General features: G+C 46.5%; 3 protein-coding genes across 3 annotated transcripts in view; 1 reads left to right on the forward strand and 2 right to left on the reverse strand.

The window, feature by feature from the left end:
* LOC135815894 (charged multivesicular body protein 7-like) overlaps positions 1–9577 on the reverse strand; it is a 10602-nt gene extending 1025 nt beyond the window's left edge. Inside the window, exons 1-10 of the mRNA XM_065329239.1 lie at positions 8982–9577; positions 7293–7493; positions 6992–7062; positions 6614–6676; positions 6051–6099; positions 5323–5442; positions 4024–4122; positions 3513–3564; positions 2851–2943; positions 900–973 (exon numbers count right to left, since the gene is read on the reverse strand). Of these exons, the coding sequence (XP_065185311.1) occupies positions 900–973; positions 2851–2943; positions 3513–3564; positions 4024–4122; positions 5323–5442; positions 6051–6099; positions 6614–6676; positions 6992–7062; positions 7293–7493; positions 8982–9398 (1239 nt within the window). The 5' untranslated portion in view covers positions 9399–9577. The remainder of the gene's footprint in view (positions 1–899; positions 974–2850; positions 2944–3512; positions 3565–4023; positions 4123–5322; positions 5443–6050; positions 6100–6613; positions 6677–6991; positions 7063–7292; positions 7494–8981) is intronic.
* A 1411-nt stretch (positions 9578–10988) lies between these two features.
* Positions 10989–19339, reverse strand: LOC135815896 (E3 ubiquitin-protein ligase HERC2-like). Its single transcript, XM_065329241.1, has 8 exons — positions 19003–19339; positions 17867–18196; positions 16795–16866; positions 15847–15997; positions 14269–14399; positions 13101–13421; positions 12481–12510; positions 10989–11744 (listed from the first exon to the last, which is right to left on the reverse strand). Exons 1-8 carry the CDS (start codon positions 19160–19162, stop codon positions 11584–11586), a joined length of 1356 nt encoding a protein of 451 aa, XP_065185313.1. The 5' UTR covers positions 19163–19339; the 3' UTR covers positions 10989–11583.
* Positions 19340–19467: 128 nt separating this feature from the next.
* Positions 19468–26644, forward strand: LOC135815897 (uncharacterized). The gene is made up of 5 exons (XM_065329242.1): positions 19468–19652; positions 20937–21029; positions 25536–25602; positions 25787–25846; positions 26470–26644. The coding sequence occupies exons 1-5, from the start codon at positions 19533–19535 to the stop codon at positions 26565–26567; spliced, it is 438 nt and encodes a 145-aa protein (XP_065185314.1). The 5' UTR covers positions 19468–19532; the 3' UTR covers positions 26568–26644.
* The last annotated feature ends 402 nt before the right edge of the window (positions 26645–27046 follow it).

Raw genomic sequence — 27046 nt, forward strand, 5'->3', positions numbered from 1 at the left:
TACCGTATAATGTGTTCCATCTGTTTTGTAAGGGCACTCCGCCATTATCTGTTGCAATTTCTTGCAGTCTTTTTCCCCGATCCAAACCTGGCTACTGTGTGGCTAGTACTGGCTACAGCAGTGACCTGTGGAATCGCACCCCCCCCCCCCACCCCACCCCCTGCACAAATACACATATCAATGTTGGTTGCGGTGCAAGCTGTATTGGCAGGTATTCCGGCATGGCACCAGAACGCGAGATGATACCAAACGACAGGGTAAGATGGTCACATCACTGGTTTCGCTGCGGTCATACACATGGCGTTGTCCAAACTTTTAACACTGACTCCGTAAGCATACTGTCCGGCAACAATGCAAAGCCTGGATAGGCGTGCACTGCAATGCACCTTACGGATTTCACAAAATCAGGCTTTTGCTGATCTTACGTCCACCTTCTTTTGCGACTGCTAGCTGGTGGTGTTGCTGTGATTGCTGGTACCGAGACAGGTGTGCATTGCCAGTAGCTTAGCACCCGTCACAGCACAGCACGTGCAGAGCAGAGGAAGAAGCAAGTGGGCTTGTCTGGTTGGGTGGATAATATCCACCAGCTACAATCATGCTCGTCAAGTGCAGGCCAACTGTCTTTCTCCATCCTCAGACTCAACACAGCACCGGTGACTGCCCATACGGCAACCGATGCAAGAGATTTCTCGAGCAAGCTTTCAGCACGCTCCAAAGTGGCACAAGAGCTAATGTAAGGAGATACGCTTAGGCAGGAACTTTTTCACAGAGGCCTTGTTCACAGCGATACTTGCAAATCAAACAGATAATATTATAGAAAAGGTACAGCAAGAGTGGATGTCAGCCAGACCGTTAACGGAATTAAATCCGTGAAAGCACTTTAATCAGTCTCAACTCACCTCCTCGGTGGTGTTCTGATCGCGTTTCTGTGGTGTTGCGGCACTTGCTCCCGCCACTGGTGGTTCCGATGGAGCTGGAAACACACACACACACAGACACAAACACCACAGTACCTTTGTCAAAATGAAGAGGATTTCAATTCACCCAATAGCTGAACGGGTCACCATGGTCACTGCTGTACTTGAAGTGTGATGCACAGTGCAACTTCAGTATGAAGTACTCTGCTACTCTGGATACAACATACTCAGAAGTTTGGGAGGAGTTGATGTACCACACTTTTCTCTTTGCATCGGATATAAGCTCTCAGCCTGAGCTGGTTTTGCTCGCGGCTGCAACGCACGGGGTAGTGAACCCAGGACAGAAGCGGACCAGGCATCATGACTTTGCACATCTATCGTTATGCTGCTTCATTACGCGACCTGTTTTATTATTATTATTATCGGATATAAAGTACTTTCGAAGACACTGCATATCCTTCTCCCCTCATTCGGCATTGGATAAAGAGTACAGGCACTTACTAATACACGCCTTGCAGGTACAGTATTGAAGTTTCACTGTGAGTACGAGTAGTTCAATATGGCTGTAGTCATCTCCTGACATGTTTTAACATGCGTGTCGTGGGAAAACCAACAGGCAAACTAATCCTGGATCCTATCTCTTCAATAATGATGATATACACATAAGGAGACAAAAAGACGCCCATTGATGCTCATACCATATAGGCGCGAAAAGAAGCCCCGGGGCTCTATTTTTCCAGAACATGGGCGTAGGAACCGGTCCGGCAGGCCCGGCGGTCGCCGGACCAATAATTTTGGAATTTTTAATTTTTAATTTTTTTTAATTTTCCATTTCAACCTTGTTGATGGCTTGTCGACTCTTGTACAGGTACAGTCGTCCCTCTCTAATCCGGCCCCTTTTGCAACGGCATTTTCTGCTGGATAAACAAGGGTGCTGGATTATCTAATCCTGCCCTCCAACCCGGCCCACATGTTATCACACATGTTTGTGTCGTACGTCAAAACGTAGGGATTTTCTGTGTCAAACCAAGTACTTCGTGGAATGCATATCTATAACATACACTTGGGAATACGAGTGCATAGGATATTCCCAAGTGTATGTTACATGTGTTGTGTATGTTACAATTCCCCCTGACGGTATGCGATGTACAACTGCTGGATTAGAAAATCGAATTGTGTACAGTTTGAGTGATTTGTTGCAGAAAATCGCTGCTGGAGGCGGAATTCAAGTGCCGGATTAAAGCGTGGAAAATGAACTGAAAAAATCCGTTTTGCCAGAAAGTGTGCTGGTTTGCAAGGGTGCTGGATAAACAAGTGCCGGATTAGAGAGGGACGACTGTACCATGTTTTACATCGACAATGCGGTGTATCATCAGCATGCATATTCTTATTTCTCATATTATTCTGTACAAAATACGGCCTTTTAGGCCCAATTTTCAAAAAAATCCCGACGGAGGACCCCCGGACTCCCCTCTCACAATTTAGCCGCACCAATATTAAACTGCTTCCTACGCCCCTGCAGAAGACACATTGAGGGGGCTATATTTGAGAGAGAGGGCTCTATTCGAGAGGGGGCTTTATTTTATAATAGAAACATCAATTGTTTCACCCCATTCATGCTGATCTGTACATGCAGTGATTGCACTCGATTCATGTACTGTAAGCACCAGTACCTGCAGTTTGTGTGCAATAAGTACACCATATTGCACGTGCATACCGTACAAGGTTCATATACTGCACTGCATTGTATGGAAATTGCGTGCTCGACTATAGCCCCGGGCTTTTATACGAGACAGGACTTTATTATTTCGATTCCCTCGGACAGACGGGCTCTATTTGAGAGGGGGTTCTATTCGAAGGGGGGGGGGGAGGCTTGTATTCGAGCGTGTACGGTAAGTGTTGAAACCGGTGGGGAAGAAGGCAAGCTGCTTACCGTGAGCATCCGCAATGCCATCCTCGTGTATCAGTGAGTCAAGCTCAGCCTCCAGCTCAGACATATCCATACTACCATCGTCAGTGATGAATACTATGTGCATGACAACAGAATCAGGTGACATGTACATACTGTGACACAGGCGTGTATTGCAAGTACATGTACTAGGACTTAGTGTCAACTTTGCTTATAACGACACTCGGCAGGGCATCAGAAAAGTGTCCTTATCCGCGAAGTCTCATTATAATTATGTGTTACAGTTAGATGGGACTTTGCTCTGGGCATGGAAATTCTGATTCGCGAATTGTCGTTATATCCGCAGTCGTTATTAGCGAAGTTGACTGTATATTGATACGTGTAGGCTGTATACGGGGGATAAAATATTCCAAATGACTCAAACTACATTAGAGACAGTAGATCTAGATGCAGTCATGCATGTGTGGTTGCTCACATACAAACACACCACAGATCAAGTCCTGATAATATAACCAGGCCCGGGGACATGTTATCCAATAGTATGTCTTATCCACAGCAAATTGTACAGAATCACATATGGCAATGTCTGGAAACAGTGGAAAGTCGCAATATAATATCTAGTACTATGTAATAAGCGGACTCCGATCATCTGCATTCGACGTGTACGTGCAATTGTGATTTCTTACCACTGAAGCTATCACATAGTTCAGCATTGACTTCATTATGCTTGTCGTGCAACTGCAGCAGAAGAAGCAGTGGAAGAGAGGGAGAGGGAGAGAGAGAGAGAGATATAGGGAACTGGCCTCAGTCACTAGCATATGTATACCCCTTCCATCCACCATACCAGATACTCGCCTCTCAAACCGCTCTAATTTTGCATCATTAGAAAAGAAGAGTTGAAGAAGTCGTAAACTGCGGAGCACAGCCAGTTCATTTTAACCAGAGCACATAATTCCATATCAGGCATGAACCATCAAGAAGGATGACACATACTACACAACACATCCGGAAATGATTTGCTGGTACGTACAAGCAGATTCATGATCCGGAACCTTTAGTTAATGTGACAGCAGTACACGGTCCACAGCAGTTGCTCCACGGGGCATACGACTAACATTTTTAAGTACTGGACTGACAATTGCCCAAAGTACAGTGCACCCCCCCCCCCCCCCCCCCCGAGTTGCACCGAATACTCACATCGCGGAACTCATCCATGGTATCCGCCACTTTATCAATATTGATGTCAGCCATAGCTTCACGGTACGCCTGGACGCCTACCTCCATAGCACCAATGATCTGCAGCAGGAACACATAGAGAAAAGATACGGGGGTTCGGTGGGGCTATATCAACCTGATAAAAGTCCGGATGATTCAAATGTCATAATCTTTGCTGATAATGGTTTTCCGGTCGCCAGTTGTTATCTGAAGATTGGTGAATAACATGAAACTAACTCAGAGTAACAGCTAACGATAGCCTTGTTCCATTGCTGACTCGCGTCATTTGGCTCTGCCCTCGCGGTTTTTGAGCACATTCTGCAAGTAAACAGCAACTACTTACGTACAAGTAGCTTGTGTTTTCGGGTTCCTCTTACAACTTGATGACGAATAGGTGATTGGTTGGTTGGTACTGGTTCCCCTCTATGGATATAGTTCTGGATGGTGCATGCCTTTATATAATAGTCCAGTAGCACTGGTACAATGACATCGCCCTTTCCGTTCTCTCCCAACACCACTGAACATATTCCGTGCTTTCCTTGTGTCAGTGTTTCTTTCGGTAATACACCGCTAACCTGTTACTTGTGTTCTGTGGGTGTGTCACAACGACATAACAATGCTCTGCGCTCACAGAATTTCTCAGCTTGAGCAAGCCGATCACTCTGAGCTGTGCTGAGGAGACCAAGGAAGGTCGAAACAGCTAGCCATCCGAGACCGAGGGTGAACAGCCGGAGCATCTAGAATAAAGCCTGGGACTAAACGAACAACAATGATCAGTCGCTAGACGGGCCACTCGATGGACTTCTGATTACTGTATCACCAGCATAGCCATGACTGGCAAGTTGGGTGCTTTAGAGGGAACTCCAATACTGCACCGTACTGCACCGTACATAAACCGATCCGTATTCAGAAATCAAAGGGATACCAGTGCGATGTCAAACTGCTCTGGCTGATCCAGGTTCAAGGCTAGTTCAGCCGGAGCATGATGTGATTGCACCAGTACGAGAACAGTGCAAATGAAAATGCGGTGTTCCAAGCAACCCTGTTCTTGCATAGTCCAACGCACTTCGGTTCACAAAAAAAGTAGTCATTTTATAGCACAAAGTCTTGCAAGCCTTTTAAAACGTTACAAGGCCTGTGTGTGAATGAATCTTTGAACAACAAATCACGCACACATGCATTGACCTTACTTGTGGTGTCTTTGGCATGACGTGACACCTTCAAAGTGAATACAGTACACACACTATAACGTAGTCATAGGAAGAGACAGTTTTCTCTCACCTTCCGGTCATCATGTACTGCTCTTAGCCCAGTGATCAGCTGCTCGATGTTCTCAGCCGTTCCTTCCTTCTGTGTCAAGGACTTGAGAAGTCGCTTTCGTCGGCGCAGCAAAGACAGTGCCTGAAGAGCACGGCAAGAAAGAGAAGAAATGAAAGGTCTAGCTGATAAAACACGCGATGCCTCAAATTTAAAATCTTCGGGTTGCGCCAGAGAGAAAAAGCATGAAACCTGCCAAGGCCGCACTATAATAAAAGCAACACTAGCTCCAAAGTTGCTGTAGATTACATGATGTACTCGTTATCCTGAGGACAGATATAAGTATATTACTTGGAACTCAAACTTGGGTTTCACCAAGATAATGCTTCATCTACGCAGACATTCTATGCACTTGAACCAGCACCCATGCATACACTGGACACTATACTCGGCGATTACTCACTCCTGACACATTTTAAAAAAAACCTCAAGAATCAAAGTATATGTTCCAGTACCGTATTTTCCGGAGTACAAGCCGCACCCCCACCCCCCCCCCCCCCCCCCTTTGGGTGAATTTTGAGTGTTCAAAGTGTGGCCTACACTCCGGAAAATACGGTACATGTAATGTCATTATCTAATATTCTAAGGTTCCCTTCCTCAAGTTCAGTTCCATTGACAGAGTTGCCATTGCCGGATCAGGGAACACAGACACAGCATTGGCATGTACAGTACAAGTACAGCATATGACTCACTCCGTCTCGCATTCCCAGCATCTGCTTCTGTTTGGCTGCTTCAGTACACCTGGAGATACGAGATGCATGCACACACACACACACACACACCTCAGGCCTCAGACCTCAGACATGCCCATCGCGGAAGCGATGATAGCGAACAGCTATGTTAGACATAGCAACATGTGCTGGGATTACACCATTCAACAGCACACACACACACACACACACACACACACACACACACACACACACACACACGCTCACACACACACACGCACACACGCTCACACACACACACCTTGAACCTTGAACACCCATCCACAATCAGGATGATAGCGGTGTCAGACAGAGCAGAAGCGGGAATGTCTCTTCAAATCTCCAGGGCGGGAGAAGACACAACCGCATATGCAGCACGCACACACACGTGCACGCACGCGCATGCACACGCACACATACACACACACACACAGCCAAGTTGCCAGCAGAGGAGGACAAACACTGTAGTAGCAATACACAGAGATATCCGCATGCTCCAGTCGGTAGCAAGCATCCATACAGCAACACAAGAACAGTGGTCCTACCTTTTGATATCTGACATCACTTCCTCAATTTGCTTGGACAACGCAACGCAGCATAACCGCAACCTGAGACGACAATATTATAGAATGCAAGTGTAGATTAGCCAAAGGATAAACACACATGCATATAGAATGCAATGTGTAGATCAGCCAAAGGATAAACACACGCACGCACGCACGCGCGCGCGCACGCACGCACGCACACACACACACACACACACACATGCTCACAAATGTGAAATGTGCCTGCATGGTCATATACGTGTGAACACACACGCAAAAAAAGAGCATTTTGGCCGGATCCACGCACAGGATACAGCACACCTATGTACACTGACATGTTAGTCTAGCCATGCTAGTCTGCTGTGCTAGGCAACTCACCTGTAAAGAGCAATCTCGGGCTTGGATGGTGGACTGACAGGCCGCTCTCCATTGACTGCGAGTTTTATCATCTGCAACAGTACGAACAGCACACACAGTGCACGAGCACTGACATCAGTACATGCATGTGTACGGGTACTGCTACGCAACGATACTAACACACAGCAGGGTTAATCTTCTGCTCACACAATGCTCAATGCCTAAAGGGGCAGAGTTTCCTTACAAATAAAGCAGAACAAGGCTTTATTGCTGCAACTCCAGTCTCACGCTTGCACGACCATCACGCGAAAATCATTCTCACCTCATTGTCAATTTCATCCAAGTAAATAGACAGTTTGGATGATTTCTCCAACCACCTGCTCAACAGTCCGACATCATCCTTAGAGAGCGGTGGCCGTACGTGTCGACACAGAGACACAAACCCCTCCGGGGAGAAGAGGTCGTTTCTGCCTGAGCTGCTTGCACGGCGGCTATGCTCGCTGATCACGTCACTGCTGAATTGCTGCAGACACATGCACGTCAACGGCATACACGCACACAAACAAGTGTGTACAGCATGTGCGGTGCTTAAGGGATCTGACAGCTTCATTCCACCACCATATTGCCCATAATGTTCCTGTAGAGACAGCCTCCAACCTCAGCTGTGCTGTTCGTGCCCTTATCCGTTTCCATACACAGGTCATGCCTGCTGCAGTTCATCCCCGCTGCAGTGTATGCGCGCTCACAGGCACTATATGCATGTACAAACGCCATCGACACTGTTAGTAGGCATCATCATATTACGGAGCTTTCTTGAACTCTGCAAGTTAGTTTGCAGTTGGGAATAAACTGAAGTGAGATATATCTTACAAATCACCCATCACTTTCCTACTTCCACTACAAGGGAATTTTAAAATTCAATTTTTATAATACTAGTATTTACTGGTACATGTACATGTACTGTCCTATTAGATAAACCTTGTTTTGTTCAAACATGCTGTTGGTTGACAGCATGTAACAAGGTGGAGACCACCGTGTTCGGAAATAGTGATCTTTCTACAACCCCCGTGGTTGGTAGAGCCCGGGTCTTCACGACCATCTGAACCGTATGGGTGTTAGACCCGGTTCTGACCCTCTCTATTTTAGGGGAGTTGTCTTAGTTTTCTTGAACAACTGATACATGTACACGACTGACGGCACAACAAGAAAACTAAGACAACTCCCTAAAATAGAGAGGGTCAGAACCGGGTCTAACACCCATACGGTTCAGATGGTCGTGAAGACCGGGGCTCTACCAACCACGGGGGTTGTAGAAAGATCACTGTTTCCAAACACGGTGTCCTCCGCCTTGTTACATGCTGTCAACCAACAACATGTACTGTCCTATATACAAAATCATGAATGGTTTTATAGATAACTGCTTGTCTAGTATCGTAAAATCCCGCCAGATCAGAGCGTCCCGTCTCTCCCATGCGCCCCTCCCTGACTTCTTGTCAGGGAAATGATAATGACTGCATCATCGTATGAATCTGTGAAGGGTGATGCCGTACTGCACTGCACAAGCGTGCTCGACCCGGTTGGAAATGTACGCAACAGTTCACACCCTCTTGACCAGGGATCGTTTATAACCCTGGGTGTTGACGGGTTTGTACGACTAGCTTCTCTTGACCTTCATGCGGTGTACGAGACGCACGCACAGTTTTCGCAGGGTGAGTACTTGTTCATGTAGTACTGAATGCTGCACGTAGGGCTCGCCCATCCGCCCCTCTCCACCTGTACCTACTGGAAGGGTTGCGGAGGTAGCGGTGCTCTGGCGGGATTTTACGGTAGTCAAGTGACGACAGTCTTTGGCGAATTAGACCAAATCAGAAGTCGTACGCAAACCACTTGGGAGTTGGGTACAACTCCCTGGACCTGATGCATGTACAATGCTACACGTACAGTGAATGTACATGTAGTACCTACTACTAGTATGTAACTCAGCACACACTCGCCCACAGTATTGATTTACCTCCACAAGCTTAGGAATAACGTAGGTCACTTCAAGCCATGATTCAGGGCGTTCAGGAGATCCTGTGAGCCACGACGATGCCAGGTTCACGCCCCATTCAAGCCAGCTTTCGCTACAGTCGTTCTTCTCCCATGATTTCGCACTGCGAAGCACGCCTTGCTTGCACGCATCTTCCACCACACCAGCTAAACACGCTGGCGTTCTGCCAGAGCGAGTGAAGCGTTCCTCGACGTGCCTGCCAAGAATAGATACCTGACAACAATCTGAGCAGGAGGATACGATCAAGTCGCTCCAGAATTTAGTCTGAGTGTCCCATTGAGATGGTTTGTCGGTACGTTGACTGGGCAGAGGAGCGGACAGGAAGTTCATGCGCTCCTCGTCGAGCCAGTCAGGAGGCTTTTGCCACTCCGCCGCCATGCCATTGCCCGTACCCCGTCAGCTCCGCTTCATCAGAAGTCGAGCGATCACACTCGTCTGTTACATCAACTATTCACTGCCGGGGTAAAAGGATTACGCAGTCGTTCCCTGTAGTGTATCATTCTCCTTTCGCCAGGAAGAGGTTTAGGCTTCCTTCATTGACATGATAATAATTATTCTGGGAGTGGGTGGCATGAAGACGACTTTATCGAAATTTTTAAAATTTTGTGACTGGTCAGCGTCGTCATCTTCATCTATGACATCACCACATTCATTCCTTGCAGCTAGCTTGCACTTCAACTGTCTTGTGTCTTGTTGCTGCTTGGCCAAGCAATAGGGCTTGAAAGTGCTACGTCACAGCATAGCAACAATTTCAAAAATTCAAAAACTGGATCCACTTGGATCCAGTTTTTGTATGGATCCAAGCACATTTCAAGCGGTCTTACCCACAGCATGGTGATGTAGCCAGTGAAACTGACTGATTTGGCTACTGGGGGCGGGGTTACAACTGGTGGCGAAATCAAAGTCACACCTGCATGCGACATGAGTGGGTTGCTATGCACCCACATACTTAGGCAATAGCAAAGTCACACCTTAGTGGATCCAAAAATAGAAATCTGATGTCAACTTACTACTCCCTGGCCATTTTGACGTCATCACTTTCAAGCCCTTATGCATCAAGGGTTCATAACCCCTGCAGGCCTGGGGGTTATAAACTCTTGATAGCATGCAGTGATGACTGATGTCAGTGATGAGTCTTTCAACAAGAAAGTCAAGAATACAACTTTACAAGAGTTATCACCAATACAAGGGTTATGAACTCTAGCCAAGGGCAAGACTTCATAACCCTGGGGTTATGAACTCTTGCCAAGAGGCAAGAGTCCTCTATGGACTCTTGTTAAAACTCAGTGTTACCTACCGTATTATCTCTCAATATAAGCACGGTCCTTTATTTTTTCAATGTACCTCCGCCCCGTGCTATTAATGGAGACTGTTCCATTATTATTTCAACTTCATTTCAGAGGCATGTTGCCATGCCAAATTCATGTCAGACACACGCATTTCAGGGTTTTTTTCGCCGGTACAGATACTGAATTTACACAGTGTGCTTTAGAGACTGAGCACTTTATTTTTTGAATGCCGCCCCAAGGTGTTCTATTATTGGAGACGTGCTATTATTGGAGACTGTGCTTATACGGTATATCACCAAGAGTACGCGATAATTATGAATCTATGATTGTACTCTTGTTATCACTAATCAGCCTACGGTTATGGAGGTGCATCGTTATAATACAGTACAATGTACTCAAACACATAACCAGGATACTGTCAAAGCAAGAGTATTTTAATACTAAAATGTGTGACAATTGAAATGTGTTGAGGTTCTCAGACTTCTGTGTAGCTGTGCTGCTGTAGCATCAATAATTGTTTAGATTATACTCTCGGTAACATGCTACAACGTAGATGGTGCTCTCTTCATGCCAACACAGGGACCAGCAGGGAGTACTAAAACGGTATTTTTAGTACTTCAAGTACTCCCTGGTGACCCGTATTCATTGCTACTATTCAACAGTCTCAAAACGCATGATGCCAAGTGCCAAGGTACAATCATACCAGGGCGGGTTATGTATTCTTGTTTGCGCTTACAAACACAAGTTCTTTTCCTGTTTGACCGCGTATATATGGGGTGGTATAGGACAGAGCCGGGATAGGAGTCAGGGAGGACAAACGGCAACCGCACAGCTGCAGACCCATTAGTGAGACAGAGCATAATGATAATGGTGACCAACACGCCAGTACTAAAAACTTATTCAGTAAATGTAGAGTACATGTCCCGGCGCATGTACAGTGTGCTGCCTATCAGAGAGCAAGGCCAACCAAAATAAAATAATTTAATTACACTCATCATCAGTATGGACTAGCTCAAAGTACATGTACTTGCACAACTTCAAGTATGAACAAGATATGAACACACTCGCCTTAGACGAGTATACTGTCTCTCTCTGTCCTGTCTCTGTCTCTCTCTCTCTGTCTCTCTCTGTCTCTCTCTCTATCTCTCTCTCTCTGTCTGTCTGTCTGTCTGTCTGTCTGTCTGTCTGTCTGTCTGTCTGTCTGTCTGTCTGTCTCTCTCTCTCTGTCTCCGTCTCTCCCTGTATCCTGACCAGCAACACTTATTGCGATGAAGTCAATGACCAGTGCCACTGCTACATGTACTCGTGTGCACAATCGTGTGCCAGTCGCCACACATAGCCCACTCGACTTTCTCCCCATCACGGTTGAGATACTCCACTGGCAGCGGACTCAAGCAGTTCTCCCGTGAAGTGTGGCCGAGTTGGCCATGAGCACCTGCCAGAGAACACAGCGACAGAAGCAGCAGCAACATTGCCAGAATAAATTTTTGAACACAATGGCGGCAAATTAGTGATAACCACTTGTTCGCTATTCTGCTGTAAACATTCAGACAGTTTGTGTGACCGCGCTGTTGACACCTGTGGACATGTACATGACTGTGTACAAATGTAGACGGTCTTATCAACATGAACTAGGGGATTTCATGTTCTTTCTAGAGCGAAGAATCAGGCTTGTCGTCACCCTCTGGCAACTTCCATGGACTCTCCATAGCAAAGTCTGCAGCAAGCCTTCTGGCTAGTATCATCAGAATAGGCCCAAGTCAGTGATGTCTTCATGCAACCAACCGTATTGTGGCTTGAAGATCTCATCACCGATTACCAACATCTCCCACAAATAAATCGAAAAGACACAGTCTTCTTTCCCGATCTCTTTCAAGGCACGTGCCAATTTTAATATTCACTGTTGGGTGGAGTGCAAGGGCTAGAATACTGTCACTGATACATGTATATTGTATGTATTCATACAAGATCGTTTGCATTCGGTTTTGTACATCAATATGCTAGTTATAGGTATAGTTGTTTCAGCCCTATGACCAACACACACACACACACACACACACACGCACGCACGCACGCACCCCCCCCCCCCCCCCCACACACACACAAACACACACACACACAAGCAAGCATGCACATACCCGTCCACACAGAGATACGTGTCAACGACTTACCCCATCCCCAGGTAAAGAGCTGACCAGTTTCTAGGAAGAGAAGATGACACAATCATGAATATCACCAACATCAGTACATTGTACAACTTCACAATTACCATAGTTCAAATCATACACACACTTACGACATAAACTACACATTGATAAAGGCAGGAGATGAGAAAGTATGCTAGTTAGTCCACGCGCCGTCTGAATAATCTGCAAAGTTGTTCTTCAAATCCACGGATCGAATGCTGGAAAAAAGATTCACCAGTGTGTCAGAGTACACTCAGTACAGTGACCATCGCTTTAATAGGGGAAGAACATCGCTGGCCAAAAACCAAGGGTCCCTGGTTTGAGTCCTGGCGGCGGCAGCAAATGTGTTCTCCTTCAGACTTCTCCGGTTTCAACTCCGGGAAACGTGCGACTACCCGTGTACCGTGTAGCTTGTTTCATGATGTCTCTGAGACCTGTATGTACTCAAGTACATGAATAAACAAGTGGAGTAGTGCTTCTATGCTCGAAGAGTGCTCCTTGCACTGTATTTAGCACTTGGGATGTATAGAGAAAAATAAAAATAAACTTGACAATACGCCAAAGATGAGAATGGAGTGCAAGAGAAGAATACATGTGCAGCTTACCTGCCACTGCTGCGCTGTGACGTGACCCACACGATATGCTCAAGACAGTTACATCAGGCGGATCATCATTGTCCACCGCTTCTGAAGTTGCTCCACAGGGGAAGACAACCAGCTGTGGATCGGCACTGAACAACTGTGCTGCGCTGTGAGCAGTGCCTCGACTGTGCTGTGTGGCCTCGGCTTGTTCCGGGTCTGTTCTGTCTGCACTTGTGCCAACAACATGCTGTGTTGCTTCGTCAGCAACTTCATTGTCACATGTTGCACTTTCGATGCCGAGCTGACCGCTCTCGTTCCAGCCCCAGCTATAGACATCTCCAGACTCTGTTTAGCCACAGCATAATATCGTAGCATACAAAACAAAACAAAAACAAAAAGCAAGACACCTGGCGTTACATACAGCAAGCAGAGAGACGATAGATAATTCCTCTCTCAATGCTACAATATGGGTAAGCCCTGGCTTAGAGCAAGGAGCACTTTTCGAGAGCAAGGAGCACTTTTCGAGACCTGGAATACTCTGCTTGCTTATTCATGTAGCACCACACACGATCAGGAATGTCCTAAAACCAGCTAAACTGTACACCGGATATACACTGCACCAGTACACATAAATGTACATGAATGTACTTTGAACTTTGAAGTACCAGTACTAGTATATCATCGCAACACTTGGTCTGCTAAGAACCAGTAGCTCAGTTAGTGCGTAGCATGGTCCGGCAATCAACAGTTTCAAAAGCACAAGCGTGCATGCCTCACATCAATGCGTGTCACATGGAAAGGATGGAATCGAATACCACCCGATACCATCACAATGGACAATTCAAATGCCGGCTGCTACCTACAATTGTAGCTACTCTATCAAGGCATAAACACCTGCCTGCTGCTGTTGCTGCTGCTCTGGCTACTAGTTCCAGATTTATGAACTACTAAGTGAGGATAGCAGTTACTCGGACAATTAGAAAGCCGACAAGACAAATACCATCCAAACACAGCGATGAATAATATGCACACTCATATCACAAATATTGCAACCAAAGTCTACATGCCACCATCCAAACATTTCAGCCATTGACCACCGTCATCAGAATCTCATCACGACTGGTACAGAAAAATGTAGTCAACTATCATACGCAGACATAAAGAGGCAGGAGACATTACAAAGTGGACATACCCATAAGGGCTAGGCTGTGCCATCCGCCTGCAGCAATCAACAAGCAACGAACACCGTCCAAGGCTTCCACGAGCCGGGGTCCAGCTGGCGGGTCAATGGATGCCACGTCGCCATGTCCCAGTTGCCCACGACTAAGCAACATCAACCACATGAGTCATGACACCGTTCATTCAACAAAGCTACACAGGAATGTGAAGGACGCGTTTTATACACCAGCGCAATTTTGACACCGGGAAATATGGAAAGTTCCAGTGCTCTCTCAAACGACAATGCGAATATTTTAATCAGTTTCCAATATACCATAAAGTCGCAGATAAAAGCCGGGTTTGCATACAAGCACATCGCGGATAGAAGCCTGACAATCAAACGGGTCAAATGCATATAAGCCTGTCGCGCGTAGAAGCCTGGCTTCTATGCAAGCGCGGATCGGGTAGGTCAAGAGTGCATGCACTATGTACGGTGCATAGTAAAACTGCCGCCATACCAGCAGTCAGTGGTAGATCTACGCGTGTCAACAAGCCTGGCAAAAATATCAGTGGTGCATATAAGCATGGTTTGCATACAAGCCTGGTTTGCATTAAAGGGGAAGTATACCCTAAAATCAAATTTTCACCAGTTGTAGTCTTCGGGGTGCTGAGTCGAATGGTCTTGGTCCGAGGAAGCTGAGACGCTCCCTTCCAACTTGAATCCCAATCGAACTCGCGCACTTCCACCGAAACTGGGTGACTGCGCCCTACTAGATGGGGATTTGTATGCAAAATGTCACTAAAAGCGCCATTTCGTTCTTATAAAAGCATGGATGACCGCGATTGGCCCATATGTTGTAGTATTTTGGACGCTGAGTCGACTGGTTTTGGTCCGAAAAGGCTGCGATGCAGCGTTCCTCCTTTATTCCCAATCGAACATGGTTGAACAAGTGGTCACGTGCTCCTGCGTACACCAGTCAGCTGGTCACCGTGCCTGCAGGGTACAACTTACTAGCCTGTTTGACCTTTTTTGGGTGCAGTCCTGTCACTCGAGTTGAACTCGAGTTGAACCTTGGTGTGAAAGTTGTCGCCTGCTGGCGCGGTGACCAGGTGATTTGGGCACCCAGGAGCACGTGACCGCTTGTTCAACCATGTTCGATTGGGAATAAAGGAGGAACGCTGCATCGCAGCCTTTTCGGACCAAAACCAGTCGACTCAGCGTCCAAAAGACTACAACATATGGGCCAATCGCGGTCATCCGTGCTTTTATAAGAACGAAATGGCGCTTTTAGTGACATTTTGCATACAAATCCCCATCTAGTAGGGCGCAGTCACCCAGTTTCGGTGGAAGTGCGCGAGTTCGATTGGGATTCAAGTAGGAAGGGAGCGTCGCAGCTTCCTCGGACCAAGACCATTCGACTCAGCACCCCAAAGACTACAACTGGTGAAAATTTGATTTTAGGGTATACTTCCCCTTTAAAGCCTGATGCAGAAAGCGGCTTATACCTATAAGCCCGGCTTTTATCCGCGACTTTACGGTAGTACCGGTGAATGCTTACGAAGGTGTGTGGGTGGTGGCATGTAGTCATCATTGAGCAACAAGAAACCTCACCTGCCGATTCCATAGCTGGCAACGCGGCCAAGTCTATCCAACAGCAACACATGGTCCTTGCCACACGACACACATGACAAAGCAACAGGCCATGACAGGCGCTCTAGTGCAAGAAGTGATACGCAGGACGCATCAGCACTTGTTTTGCCACCTGTGAACAAAACAATTAGCAAAGATAAGAATCAGAAGCACAATACAATATAAACTTTACACGGTAGAATAACTAGTTATGCAGCATCGGCAACACCCAACCAGAATGGGCAAAATGGGTTTTAGCCAGAAATGTATTAAAACTCAGATACTGAGAAAATTAAAAAAGAAAGAAAGAAGGGACACATGGATACCAGTATTAAAGTCTGTCTCAGTGTCCTTGTCAGTTTGGTGTCTAGCTGTTGCACTTTCTGCCAGTGGTGGACAGTTGCTCATAACTCGTATCCATGTGTCCCTGAAACACTTTTACAGGAAAACAGGAAAATTCAACTTTGTTACCTACCATGTGCTATACGTATTAAATAAACACCGATGTCGTAGTGTTTATGGGAATATAAACACTGCTATAAACTGAGGCGTAGCCGATCACAGGAATTAGTGGGGGTTAATATGAGCTGGGTATAACGGTATTTATCAAGGCCAGACATACGGCTCAACCTTTGAAAGCAAGAAAATATTTGACAGAATTCGAAGTATTCGAGAACCTTTCTGACTTACTCAAGTAGTAAGTTAGCAATGCGTATTGATATGCAGAGGATTGAATTTGACGGCGAATACACGAGATCTAACTTCCTAAGACGTCATTAAATTTTGATCTTGGATACAGTACAGCTGTAGCTCAGCTAAAAGGTACAGATTGGTGTGGCCCTTGACGGTACAAGTATTACAGTGTGATAACGAAGTTCCACTGTGTTCATGATGACTATGGCATTGTGGCACAACTGGTGGTGGCCTTACCGCCTTCATTCAGAGCATCATCATCGTCAGCAGCAGCACCTGAGCGACTTGAACACCATGCCTGGCCATTGCCTACATCACACCAACACATAACAACAAGAAGGAGTTAGTGCAGAAGAAGTGCAGAAGACAGCCTGAAGGGGTGCACCGTGATGGGCCAGCTACATACAAACTACAGTGTATGTACAGTATAACGCTAGTCCACGTGCACAGCCACTGGACCAATGCTTATTTAGAGGCATATGAAGGGGCACCCGAGGGGAGGTACCGTAGGAGGCCGAGGGTGACACTACCAATAAAGCTCCACACCGATCTGTCCCAGTCGAACAATGGGCACCTGCGGAGTGTTGAGGACTTGCGCCGTCTGGAGCGGATTGCTGTGGACCGTCCAGCATGGAACGCGCTGGTGAAGAGTGTTTGTGCACACCCTCGTCACGAGTAGAAACAGCCATGGCACCCTTATAAACTCATAACAACCATTCTATAATAATATTACTATTTGAATCTTTTAATAATTATCTGGCAACTCAACCTCATACGTATAATTATCTGGCCACCCATTGACCATGATGCTACATGAGGAGACAATAGTGATGACATTTTTCCAATGAGACCAATTTTATGACGCTCCATGTTACTGAAGGACTAACTTCGATCATTGGTTTTGTATAGCCCCATTCTCTAGGAGCTGTCTACATCTGCTTTGTTTCAATGTCCAGCATAAGCGAACGTGTGGATCAAGCATAACTGCTTGGTTGACGCTGCCGCGGGAATGCGTATAATAATAATAATAATAATATGAAGGGGCTGCTTTGGGCATGCAATCTCCCCCCCCCCCCCCCCCCCCACCGTATCAGTCATGGAGCACTCTGTGTGTGTGTTGACACTAGTGCAGGCTGCATGCGCAGTCCTCATCAACTGGACGTTCTGTCTTTCTTCTTTTCTTCATCGTTTTTGTGACAGCTTAGACGAGTTACTTGCGCATGCAAGACGTCAGCAATGCTTGCTCATCCCGGCAAAGTAAACTAAAATATGCCAGGCAAGCAGAGGGTGGGTTAGCTGCATTACTCACCGGCAACAGTAATAATGCTGGCATCACTGCAACTAACAGATGTGCACGAGAACGGCACCGGGCAAGATGTGATGCGCCACTTCAAACGATCCGAGCTATGGACGCCGTCCAGCACAACCAGCTCATGTGTAGGGCCATCTCCGGTTTCAACACTGCGGTCAGTGCTCATGGTGGGAACGGCAGCATCACGTCGCTGGCATGTTGTTGTGGAAAGGCATACACGATCCCAGGCTGCTGCCACCGCAGTGATATCACGGTGTGTGGTAGACTCTTGCAGCTCGCGTAGAGACTGCTCGGCGAAGTCAGGAGAGTAGACCTTGATCTGGTTGTCTGCATACACCCAGTACAAGAAATCATTCGAACTACAGCATGCACACAGTACCTGCGGAGATGTTCTTCGCCTTTGTTGGTCCCATGCCTCATAATAGCAGACTCTGAGGTGAAATGCGAATACAGTCAGACCTCGCTTATCCGCTCCTCTTTTATCCGGATTCCTCGCCATCCGGAAGAAAATCGTTGGTTACCGATTTACAGCATGCCATGCATACATACAGTATGTGAGTTCGATTATCCGGTTCCCTCGCCTATCCGGATATTTTTGTGGAAAACGGATGTGTGCGGTTATGCGAGGTCTGACTGTACTAGTTTGGACTTTGAGGCAAATCCACGGACTCGAAACGGGGCATCTGTGTAAGTGTGTATCCCTGGTGATGGCTTGGGGCATCTCTGTAAGTGTGTATCCCTGGTGATGGTTTGGCCTGGAAATTAACTGATGAGGGGTGAATTTCCCGAGATTTGGTGTGTATTGAGCAGGGAGTGGTGCCTTCTTGCAGGTTTTCCGAGTGGAAGGTGCGATGGGCTCCTGCTCTGGATGGTGATCGTGAGTCAGTCAAGTGGAAAGTCCGGCAGGAAGCGTGTGTTCCAGCAAAGGTGAGTCACTATGACGTGGGACGATTTTCCTGGAGCTGCACACTCTGGTTTATGTACTACTACTAGTACTAGTGCTCTTGACAATAGGAATATGAAAGTATGTTGTACTTAAGTCTTCATTGAGCTCATAATTTTTGGGAACTCCGTTCCCATGGAAATTTGGAAAATGAAAGCTCTCATTTGTACAGGATCTAGGAGTGTCGTACCTTCCACGTAATAAAAACGGTTCCATGATGCAGCACAATCGCCCCGGTTACGGGCAGAAGGTGGATTGATCCTCTGCACAATACTCCTAACTGCTTGCTTGGACTTGTCCACTTGAGAAGAGTTCAAAAGTGGGTCACCAAACCAATATGTACGGTACATTTACACGATGAAACTTCAGGACGGACGGAACTACTGTCGCACTACAATGACAAAAACTTGTTCGTAAGTAAGGCACATGTACTGCATTGGCGGGTGTATCGTCCGACAGAATTGTCAGTCATCCAGGCCAGCACTGGCATGTGGCAGACACAAGCTCGATCAATCAATCGACTTCGATTCTTCTTCGTTTTGAAAATTTCGGTCAGATCATGTTTGTTTTTTTGAAAACACGCTCATTTTTATGATGACGTCACAAACCACATGCTTGTTACGCATTTTCCATTTCTTGCGTTATTTTCTAGCTCATCAAACATTTTAGCATTTTAGTTGAAATTTGGAAGAACGTTTGACCGAGGATCGAGTGACAATAATGGCCTTGATCGGGCAACTGCCCAGCAAGGTTGCCTTGCCTCTCTCTCCCTTTGGAGTGAGGCATGGGTCCATCTTCAGAAAGCGCAGCATCATCAACACGCCGATAAAGAAACATCCAGTAAGTACATATCTTGAGATTATTAGCAAATGTTTGCACTGACATCAGTTTTGGCATGGGTACTTCTCACTTTCTGGATCATTTTTACATGTGCTCATCCAACTGCCATTATGCATTTCCCCATTAATGCATACGGCAAAAATTCCGTGTTCACGCACCTAGCCCTAGTGGAAACTCGAATTGGTGATGGTCCAAAATTGTTACTTTAAAATTAAATTAAAATACAATGTATGTCGGTGATTTTCTTCACGCCCTACATAATGTATACCTTACGGGTCACTTTGATATGACATGATAGGTATACTTGTTGAAGTGAATGCATACTGTACACAATACACCTGTGTAGGATTGAGCACTCAGAAATAATGAAAATAACTACATACTTGAATGTAGCGAAGGGCCGCCGCAATGATCGCGATAATAAATGCAGCAACCAATCGACCAACACAAAACAAGAATAGAGTGGAAGGAGAAACGATCCATTAATTCTAGAAGGAAACAATAATGTTACGCATACTGAGAGAATCACAATGTAGGATTGCCGTGACCCCTGTAAGTTCGTTATCGTGGCTTTGCGAACAACATCATTGACATCTTGACGAGAAAACACGAAACTTAGTTTGTGAAATCTTTGAATCCAAATGCTTGTGGTTTGAGAGCTTGACGTTTTCAGTATTCCTTGCTGTTATAATCTCATAGCTTCGATACTTCGAAGTACGTGGGAGTACAATGTACATACAGTACAGTGGAATGGGGTCTACGAAGTGTGGGAAATGCTCAGTGTAGCCACTGGCGGACATCAGTAATTCTGAGCCAAGCGCTTGGCCTCTGCTCAGTCTACTAAATCCTTGCACCAATTATGCAAAAAGAAAATGTTTCAGATTTGCTGTGATTGTAGGGAGACGACGACACGGGGCCGTAATAGAATCTGAAATGATGTGTGTTCTACCCCGGATCGGGGAAAAGTCCTACGGGATCCGTGATTGGTGCATCATGTGACCGTGCTTGAGGCTGTGGCCTGCTGACCCCAAGCGTGAATGCCCGGACCAGCGATGCCATGCACGAGCGTGCGTTAATCGGCCCTACACCGTGGGTGTCAAGAGCAGACAGCCCAGGAGCGAAACCCAGCACCATTCTCTTTCCATTAGCCTGTGTCCTATCCCTAGATGCTTCGACTCCCTGGATGATTGGGATGCATATTGTATAGCGTACTAGGTGGTCATGTGTAACAGTTACTGCAACTGCACATTCATGTCTGACTCTTGTTGACCTCTCTTGCTGCAGTCGGATTTCTTCGAGGGTATAAGAGCACCAGGCATCAACGATTGCCCCAACAACTGCCTTTGCACGAATCCAGATTCGTATATATCTTGGAAGGTACAGCTATGCTTGTTATGTTTGATATGGCGGCGTGCGAATGTTTTTTCTTCATAAACAACCACTTTTTTGTGGACCTGTGTGCTCCATAGTAGCCCTACAAACTCCCTTATAATTTTTTGGTTGGGTCACCAGCATGATAATTCTGTTTTGGGTGCTTTTAGGGGTCGATGTTTTTATCGATTTCAGGCGGAAATTGCATGTTTTGGGGGTATTTTTCAAAGCTACTACAGTCAACTTCGCTAATAATGACTGCGGATATAAGGCCACACTTTGTTTTTTCTATGTTTCTCGTCATCGCCCGCGTAGGTTTTCAGAAATTTCGGAAGAAAAAAAAGAGTTCATACTACGTACATGTACATGTATGTACGCTGCAGATGCTGCAGCAGCTAGATGCGTCAATCAAAATCGTAAACGTTTGCACCACAGCAAAGGAGCGCTCTCCGTCCGTTCTCTGCGATGAAGGCTGCCATGACGAAGCTTTCAGTTGTTCACTGCCTGATAGCTGTGCCTGGCGGGTCCCAGGAATACCGTAAGTCGGACGAGTTCCGTGGCAACTGGCGTCTGTGGAACGATGACGTGGGCAGAAAATCCAAGCAAAGGACGCATGGCGAGGAAAAGATGAGCAGCGTGGAGACAAGAGTTTGATAACCGCACACAGGAACGTTGAAGTAACAAAACCAAAAATTACGAGTGGGAAAGCGTTTGTTGATGCGATAGCAGATAAATGTATGTTCTCTTCGCCATCTCGTATTCATCAAACTTTATACTCTCATTGTTGCAGTTTGCCTGATATTTGTGGGCTGATGTGATAATGACTATGTTCAGTCACTGAGTCAGTACAGAGACAGTAGTGCAATCATGTATGGGACTACATCATAATTATGTACATGATTGTACAATGTACTACTCTATACATGGTATACCATGGTATACGCAGTGTCTTGTATGAATCACGCAAACGCATATGTAAAATGTATACAGTTTTCAGTAGAAATTGTTCTTGTTTTTTTCCTTGGCTTTTGTTTTTTTTCCGCCCGCCCGCATACCTTTTGTTAAAATTTGCCGACAAGAAACATAGAAAAAACAAAGCGTGGCCTAACGACAATTCGCGAATAACGACATGATTTTCATGCCCCGAGCAAAGTCCCATCCCACTGTGACACATACATGTACATGAGACTTCGGGTATAACGACACTTCGCGAATAAAGACACTTTTCTGATGCCCCGCCGAGTGTCATTATAAGCGAAGTTGACTGTACTCTCTAGTACACCCAACTCGCAACACACGAACAGTCCTTGGCTGCACCACGTACAGTAAATTGTCCAAATTCACCCAGGAGGGCATCATGATATTGTATCCCTGATGATGCCCTCCTGGGTGGAAATTTGGACAAGTTACTGTACGTGTGTAGCGAGTTGGGTGTACTGAAAATACGGCAAGGCTACAATGGAGCTTCAAAGTTTTGAAAAAAATACTACTCTCTAATTGTCTTTTTTCGCTTGGAAGTCATCACAACTTGCTTGTCAGGAAGGCTTTTGGGCAAATAAGCTTGCTTCATCTTTTAATTCATATTTTTAAGAAAAACCCGAAACACTGCGAATACGCCCAACGGCGCATACAATTATTTACAGCGCTGCTTTTTCTTCATGGACATCCTATATTCCAGTTCTGGGAGCCTCATACTTAAAGGAAGCTGGAAACGCACAATTTTAGGGGGGTTACCGTGCATTTTAGACCCCCACAGATAAAACATTTGCTGGAATCTGCTTTTTCACATATACAGTCAACTTCGCTTATAACGATACTCGGCGGAGCATCAGAAAAGTGTCCTTATTCGCGAAGTGTCGTTATACCCGAAGTCCCATTATATGTATTACAGTTGGATGGGACTTTGCTCTGGGCATGGAAATTCCGTCGTTATTCGCGAATTGTCGTTATATCCGCAGTCGTTATTAGCGAAGTTGACTGTATGCACATCATCCACGCATTTCTGATGGTATACATTCTTTTTTATGTAATACTTGTATAATATCATATGATGTACTGTAGCAGTAGCCACTGAGAGTAGCTTCGGCAGAATCTTTATTGCGAACGGGGGAACATTATCAGACACGGAAAAGCACAACTAACTACAAGGACAGCAGAAACGAAGAATGATTCCCATCGGGAATCACTGCGGAGGTGGCACTTGTGTCGGCCTCGACGGCAGCCGGTATACCATTGCGGCTCGCCTCGGGAGTTTCTCCGCCGCTTGTCTCGGTGGCTTCTGGCTGCGGGGCGGTGGGGACTGCTGGTGTCTCCACTTCTTCTAGGTTTGGCGGGAGTGGCCGAGGGCTCCTCACATTGCTACGTTCGGTGGAGGTGGCTGTCTTAATTGTAAGACTGCTCGCTGAGCTGTAGCAGTGAGCTGTTGCAGGGAGCTGTTGCAATGAGCTGTTGCAGGGAGCTGTTGCAGTGAGATGTTGCAGTGAGCCGTTGCAGGGAACCGTTGCAGGGAGCTGTTGCAGAGTTTGCCATGAAGCGATCGCAGATGCGGTCACCGCGAGCGTCCTTGAAGTCGCATTTGTCTGTGATGCGGTGGAGATGACGCAGAAAACTCGTCCACGGTCTCGGATGGTGACTGTGTGGCACGTTCGAACATCATTCGTTCGTGGATGACGTTGGACATGGGCTTGAAACACGCCGAGAGTTTCGTCTCTGCTTCTGGATATTTCTCGCAATCGCCGGCGTTGTCGAACGTCAACTGCTTGAACACAGTGGTTGCCTGAGGACCAATCGTGTACAGGAGAGTTGCGAGATCATATCCCTCGGCCTTCCGCCACTGATGCTTTGCCAATGTGGCCGGAGAACGCTGGCTGGAAGCTGCTGGGGATGGTGCTGCACCGAGCCATGACACCAGCTTCTTGTGAGGTCGACCTTGTGACCCTTGTTTTCCCAGCACAGTCCTTCTCTCCGAATAGATCCTTGACGCTATTCCGCGAATGTGCCAGTCGAATGTCATCCAGAGACGGGCCAGACATTGCAATTTTCTGAACCATGGAATCAGGCGGGGCTGCTTTGGGGACAGGCTACCTGATGTCCATGACTCTGGACGTACTGGCCTTGTCCTCCTGGAGCATGATCTGCGTAGATGCTGTTTTTTCTGCTGTTGCTAACAGCTGGCTCTTAGTAAGCTTGGTCAAAAGCTGAGCCAAAGCCATGACATCGCCTTCCGCATCGTGGGCAGGATAGCTCAGCTGGAGCAAGGAGGATGCAAGTGTCTCCTGTCGGTAGTTAGCTTGACCTAAAACAAAGCAGGCAGAGAGTGTGCAGCAGCAAAAGTCATCAACTTCAAGATCACCAATCAAGCAATACACCTGAAGAGGCAATCACTACGCCCAGGATGTTCAAACATCAAGTAGAAAAGTAAACTGACCTGGATAGGCTGCCCTGAATGCCAGGAGCGAGTCCGCAAACCCAGCAACAGCATCTGCCAGTTGACTGCTCAGCTGGGAGCGCTCAACCTCGTTGAGTAGGATGCGTGAGTCAAATGCACGCATATTGTGCCCATCCAGAATCACAGGGCCAGGTAGGACACTTGGCCAAGTCAGTAGCTCATCAATTGCCTTGCCTCTTGTCACAGCTGCCAATGGTTCACCATTCTGCACAAGGCAGCGTTGGCCATCCTAAAAAATAGGCCAGTCACATCTGCTGCAGATGATGCAATGCTGCAGTTTGGAATAATGTACCTGTTGAACGTCTTCTCATTCCATCTAGCAGCAATCTGCATTATGCAGGAGTCGTGGCTGAGGCCTCCTCGCCAACAGGAAATACCAGTACAGCATCTCAAATATACATCAAGGCTTTGGAACAGCAGGCCGGGGACGATCCCACATGACGCCAGTCTCGTCTGTCCTACACCAAGTCGCACCATTCACCTGTCACGCACCGCAGCGGCGATGTCTCCCTAACGCTTCTTGGGACAATGGCTGGGCCTTGTGTTCGGACCCTCAGCGAACAGGACATGCTTGGGGAGACGGGACCTTCCGTTCGCCAAAGGTGGCCAAGCCAGCGTAGACGGTGACAGCGCACAGCCTCCGCCATTGACGACGGCACACCATAGCGACGGGATAGCGCCTGTACACACGCACACGCACACACACACGCGCGCGCGCGCGCGCAACTCTAGTACATGGTTAGAAGGTGCAGAACATGTAATTGAAGATATCTTTCGCTGCGAACTTTACCAGTTTCTCTGTGTTACTCTGATGAGCCCACAAAGCATGAAACTGTACTGTCCACAGATTGAGTACATTCAGGTAGATTTTCTGTAAATCTTCAGTGTATCATACCTCCAACAGATATCATAATCTGTACTTTAAATTATATGCTAGTAGCCAAGCGGAATGAAAATCAGACTCCTCTCTCGTTAGTACCCTGGTGTCTGGGGTGAGGAAAACCAGTCCAGTTGTATCAAGATTGAAAGCTGTAATTCCTCTCTTTCTGTTTTTAATTGTGCAGAACCCCTCACTCCTATCTCAGTTCACATCCACTGCAAGTGGACTTATTCTGCACAGACGGACAACCGGTTAGTTGCTGCCTCCCTGCTTCAGCTGGTCTTGTTCTGGGTACTTGGGCATGTGACACTGCGGAATCAATGTGGCTGTTTTGCCAGTACTAGCATAGTATCTGTTCTTCTCCGTGTTATGATGTCACTTTTAGCATGTTACTGATTTAGTCCGGTGCTTGTGTTGTTAATCTTGAATAATCAGGTCTCTGTGAGTGGCAACAGCGACGCATTTCCAAACAGATCAAGCGTGCACAGACCTTAGGTGAGTACCCAGTTGAAGTGGTACTGGCTCATTCAAATTACTGTAGTAAATCCTTTACAACGAATACTGTAATTTCACGAATTTTCGATGTACTTTAATTTTCGGTACTTTCAGTGCATTTGTGTCATACCTAAAATTTCAATAACCGAACAAACAAGAACCCCCGTCATCCAACAGGGAACTGCTCAGTCATTTCTTCTCTGTACCTAGAATTTCTGCTCACCTAACCTGGCCTTTTGCTCCCATACCGAAAATTTCTGAAATTCCAGTATGTGTATTATATCTTCCCTGCTTGGCGCTTGATCCCGTCTTTCTGTAGCAAAACTATCTTTGAGGGCAGTTTGTGGCAGTGTACTGCGAGCACATACATCTCAGTGGCTACAGTGGAGCATCTGCGGCTACCACTGTTTACTAGGCACTTGTATTGTGGCAGTGTAGTATGTGCAATCATTGCTCAGGCATTGGAAATGGTATTGTCTGGGATTGATTATAGGTGTTGCTCTATCGGTGCTTCTCTTCTGTTCATGTGATTGGCACTGATTGCGCTTACTATTCAAAGGGAGAATGTCAACAGAGTGACTGTCTTGTTTTTGTCTTGTTTTGTTTCTCTTTGTGCTTGGCAGGCCTTATGCCCTATTTGAACAAAGCTCCGACGTACTTCTGCGACCCCGAGCTCTTCCCGCCCAAGTTAGACGAGATCAGCGAAGAACATAAACCATGAAACTCCACTAGCCCATGACAGCCCCTCTAGATTTAACACTTCAAAGCAAAATTGAAATAAAAAAAAGTCGTAAACCAGTCACCGAGTGAAAAGTGTGTGAACGGTGTAGGTGCTGTGACCCTACCTAACATGTACGTAGACGTGCACATGTGCACGCTCGTGTACTCTGTGCACGGTATTAACTGGGTTGGATTGCTACATTGCAGCAGGCAGTGCCGGAACTGTGCTCTGGTTGTCTGCGTGACCGTTCATCAGGCGTTCAATCTACTTCAACTTTTTCAAGTACATGTACATCATGTTTTCTCCCTTCACTAGGCTTCAGACTTCAGACTTCAGAGCCTGTAGCTCATGCATGTGTGGTGTGCATCATGGATACCGTAAAGTCTTGTATAAAAGCCGCGGCTTCTATGACTTTCTTGGTGAAAATGTTCAGGCTTCTATATGAGACAGGCTTCTATACAAGACAGGTATTTCTATGT

The sequence above is a fragment of the Sycon ciliatum genome, chromosome 4 (genome assembly GCF_964019385.1).
Source record: "Sycon ciliatum chromosome 4, ocSycCili1.1, whole genome shotgun sequence".
In the NCBI taxonomy this organism is placed as follows: domain Eukaryota; kingdom Metazoa; phylum Porifera; class Calcarea; order Leucosolenida; family Sycettidae; genus Sycon; species Sycon ciliatum.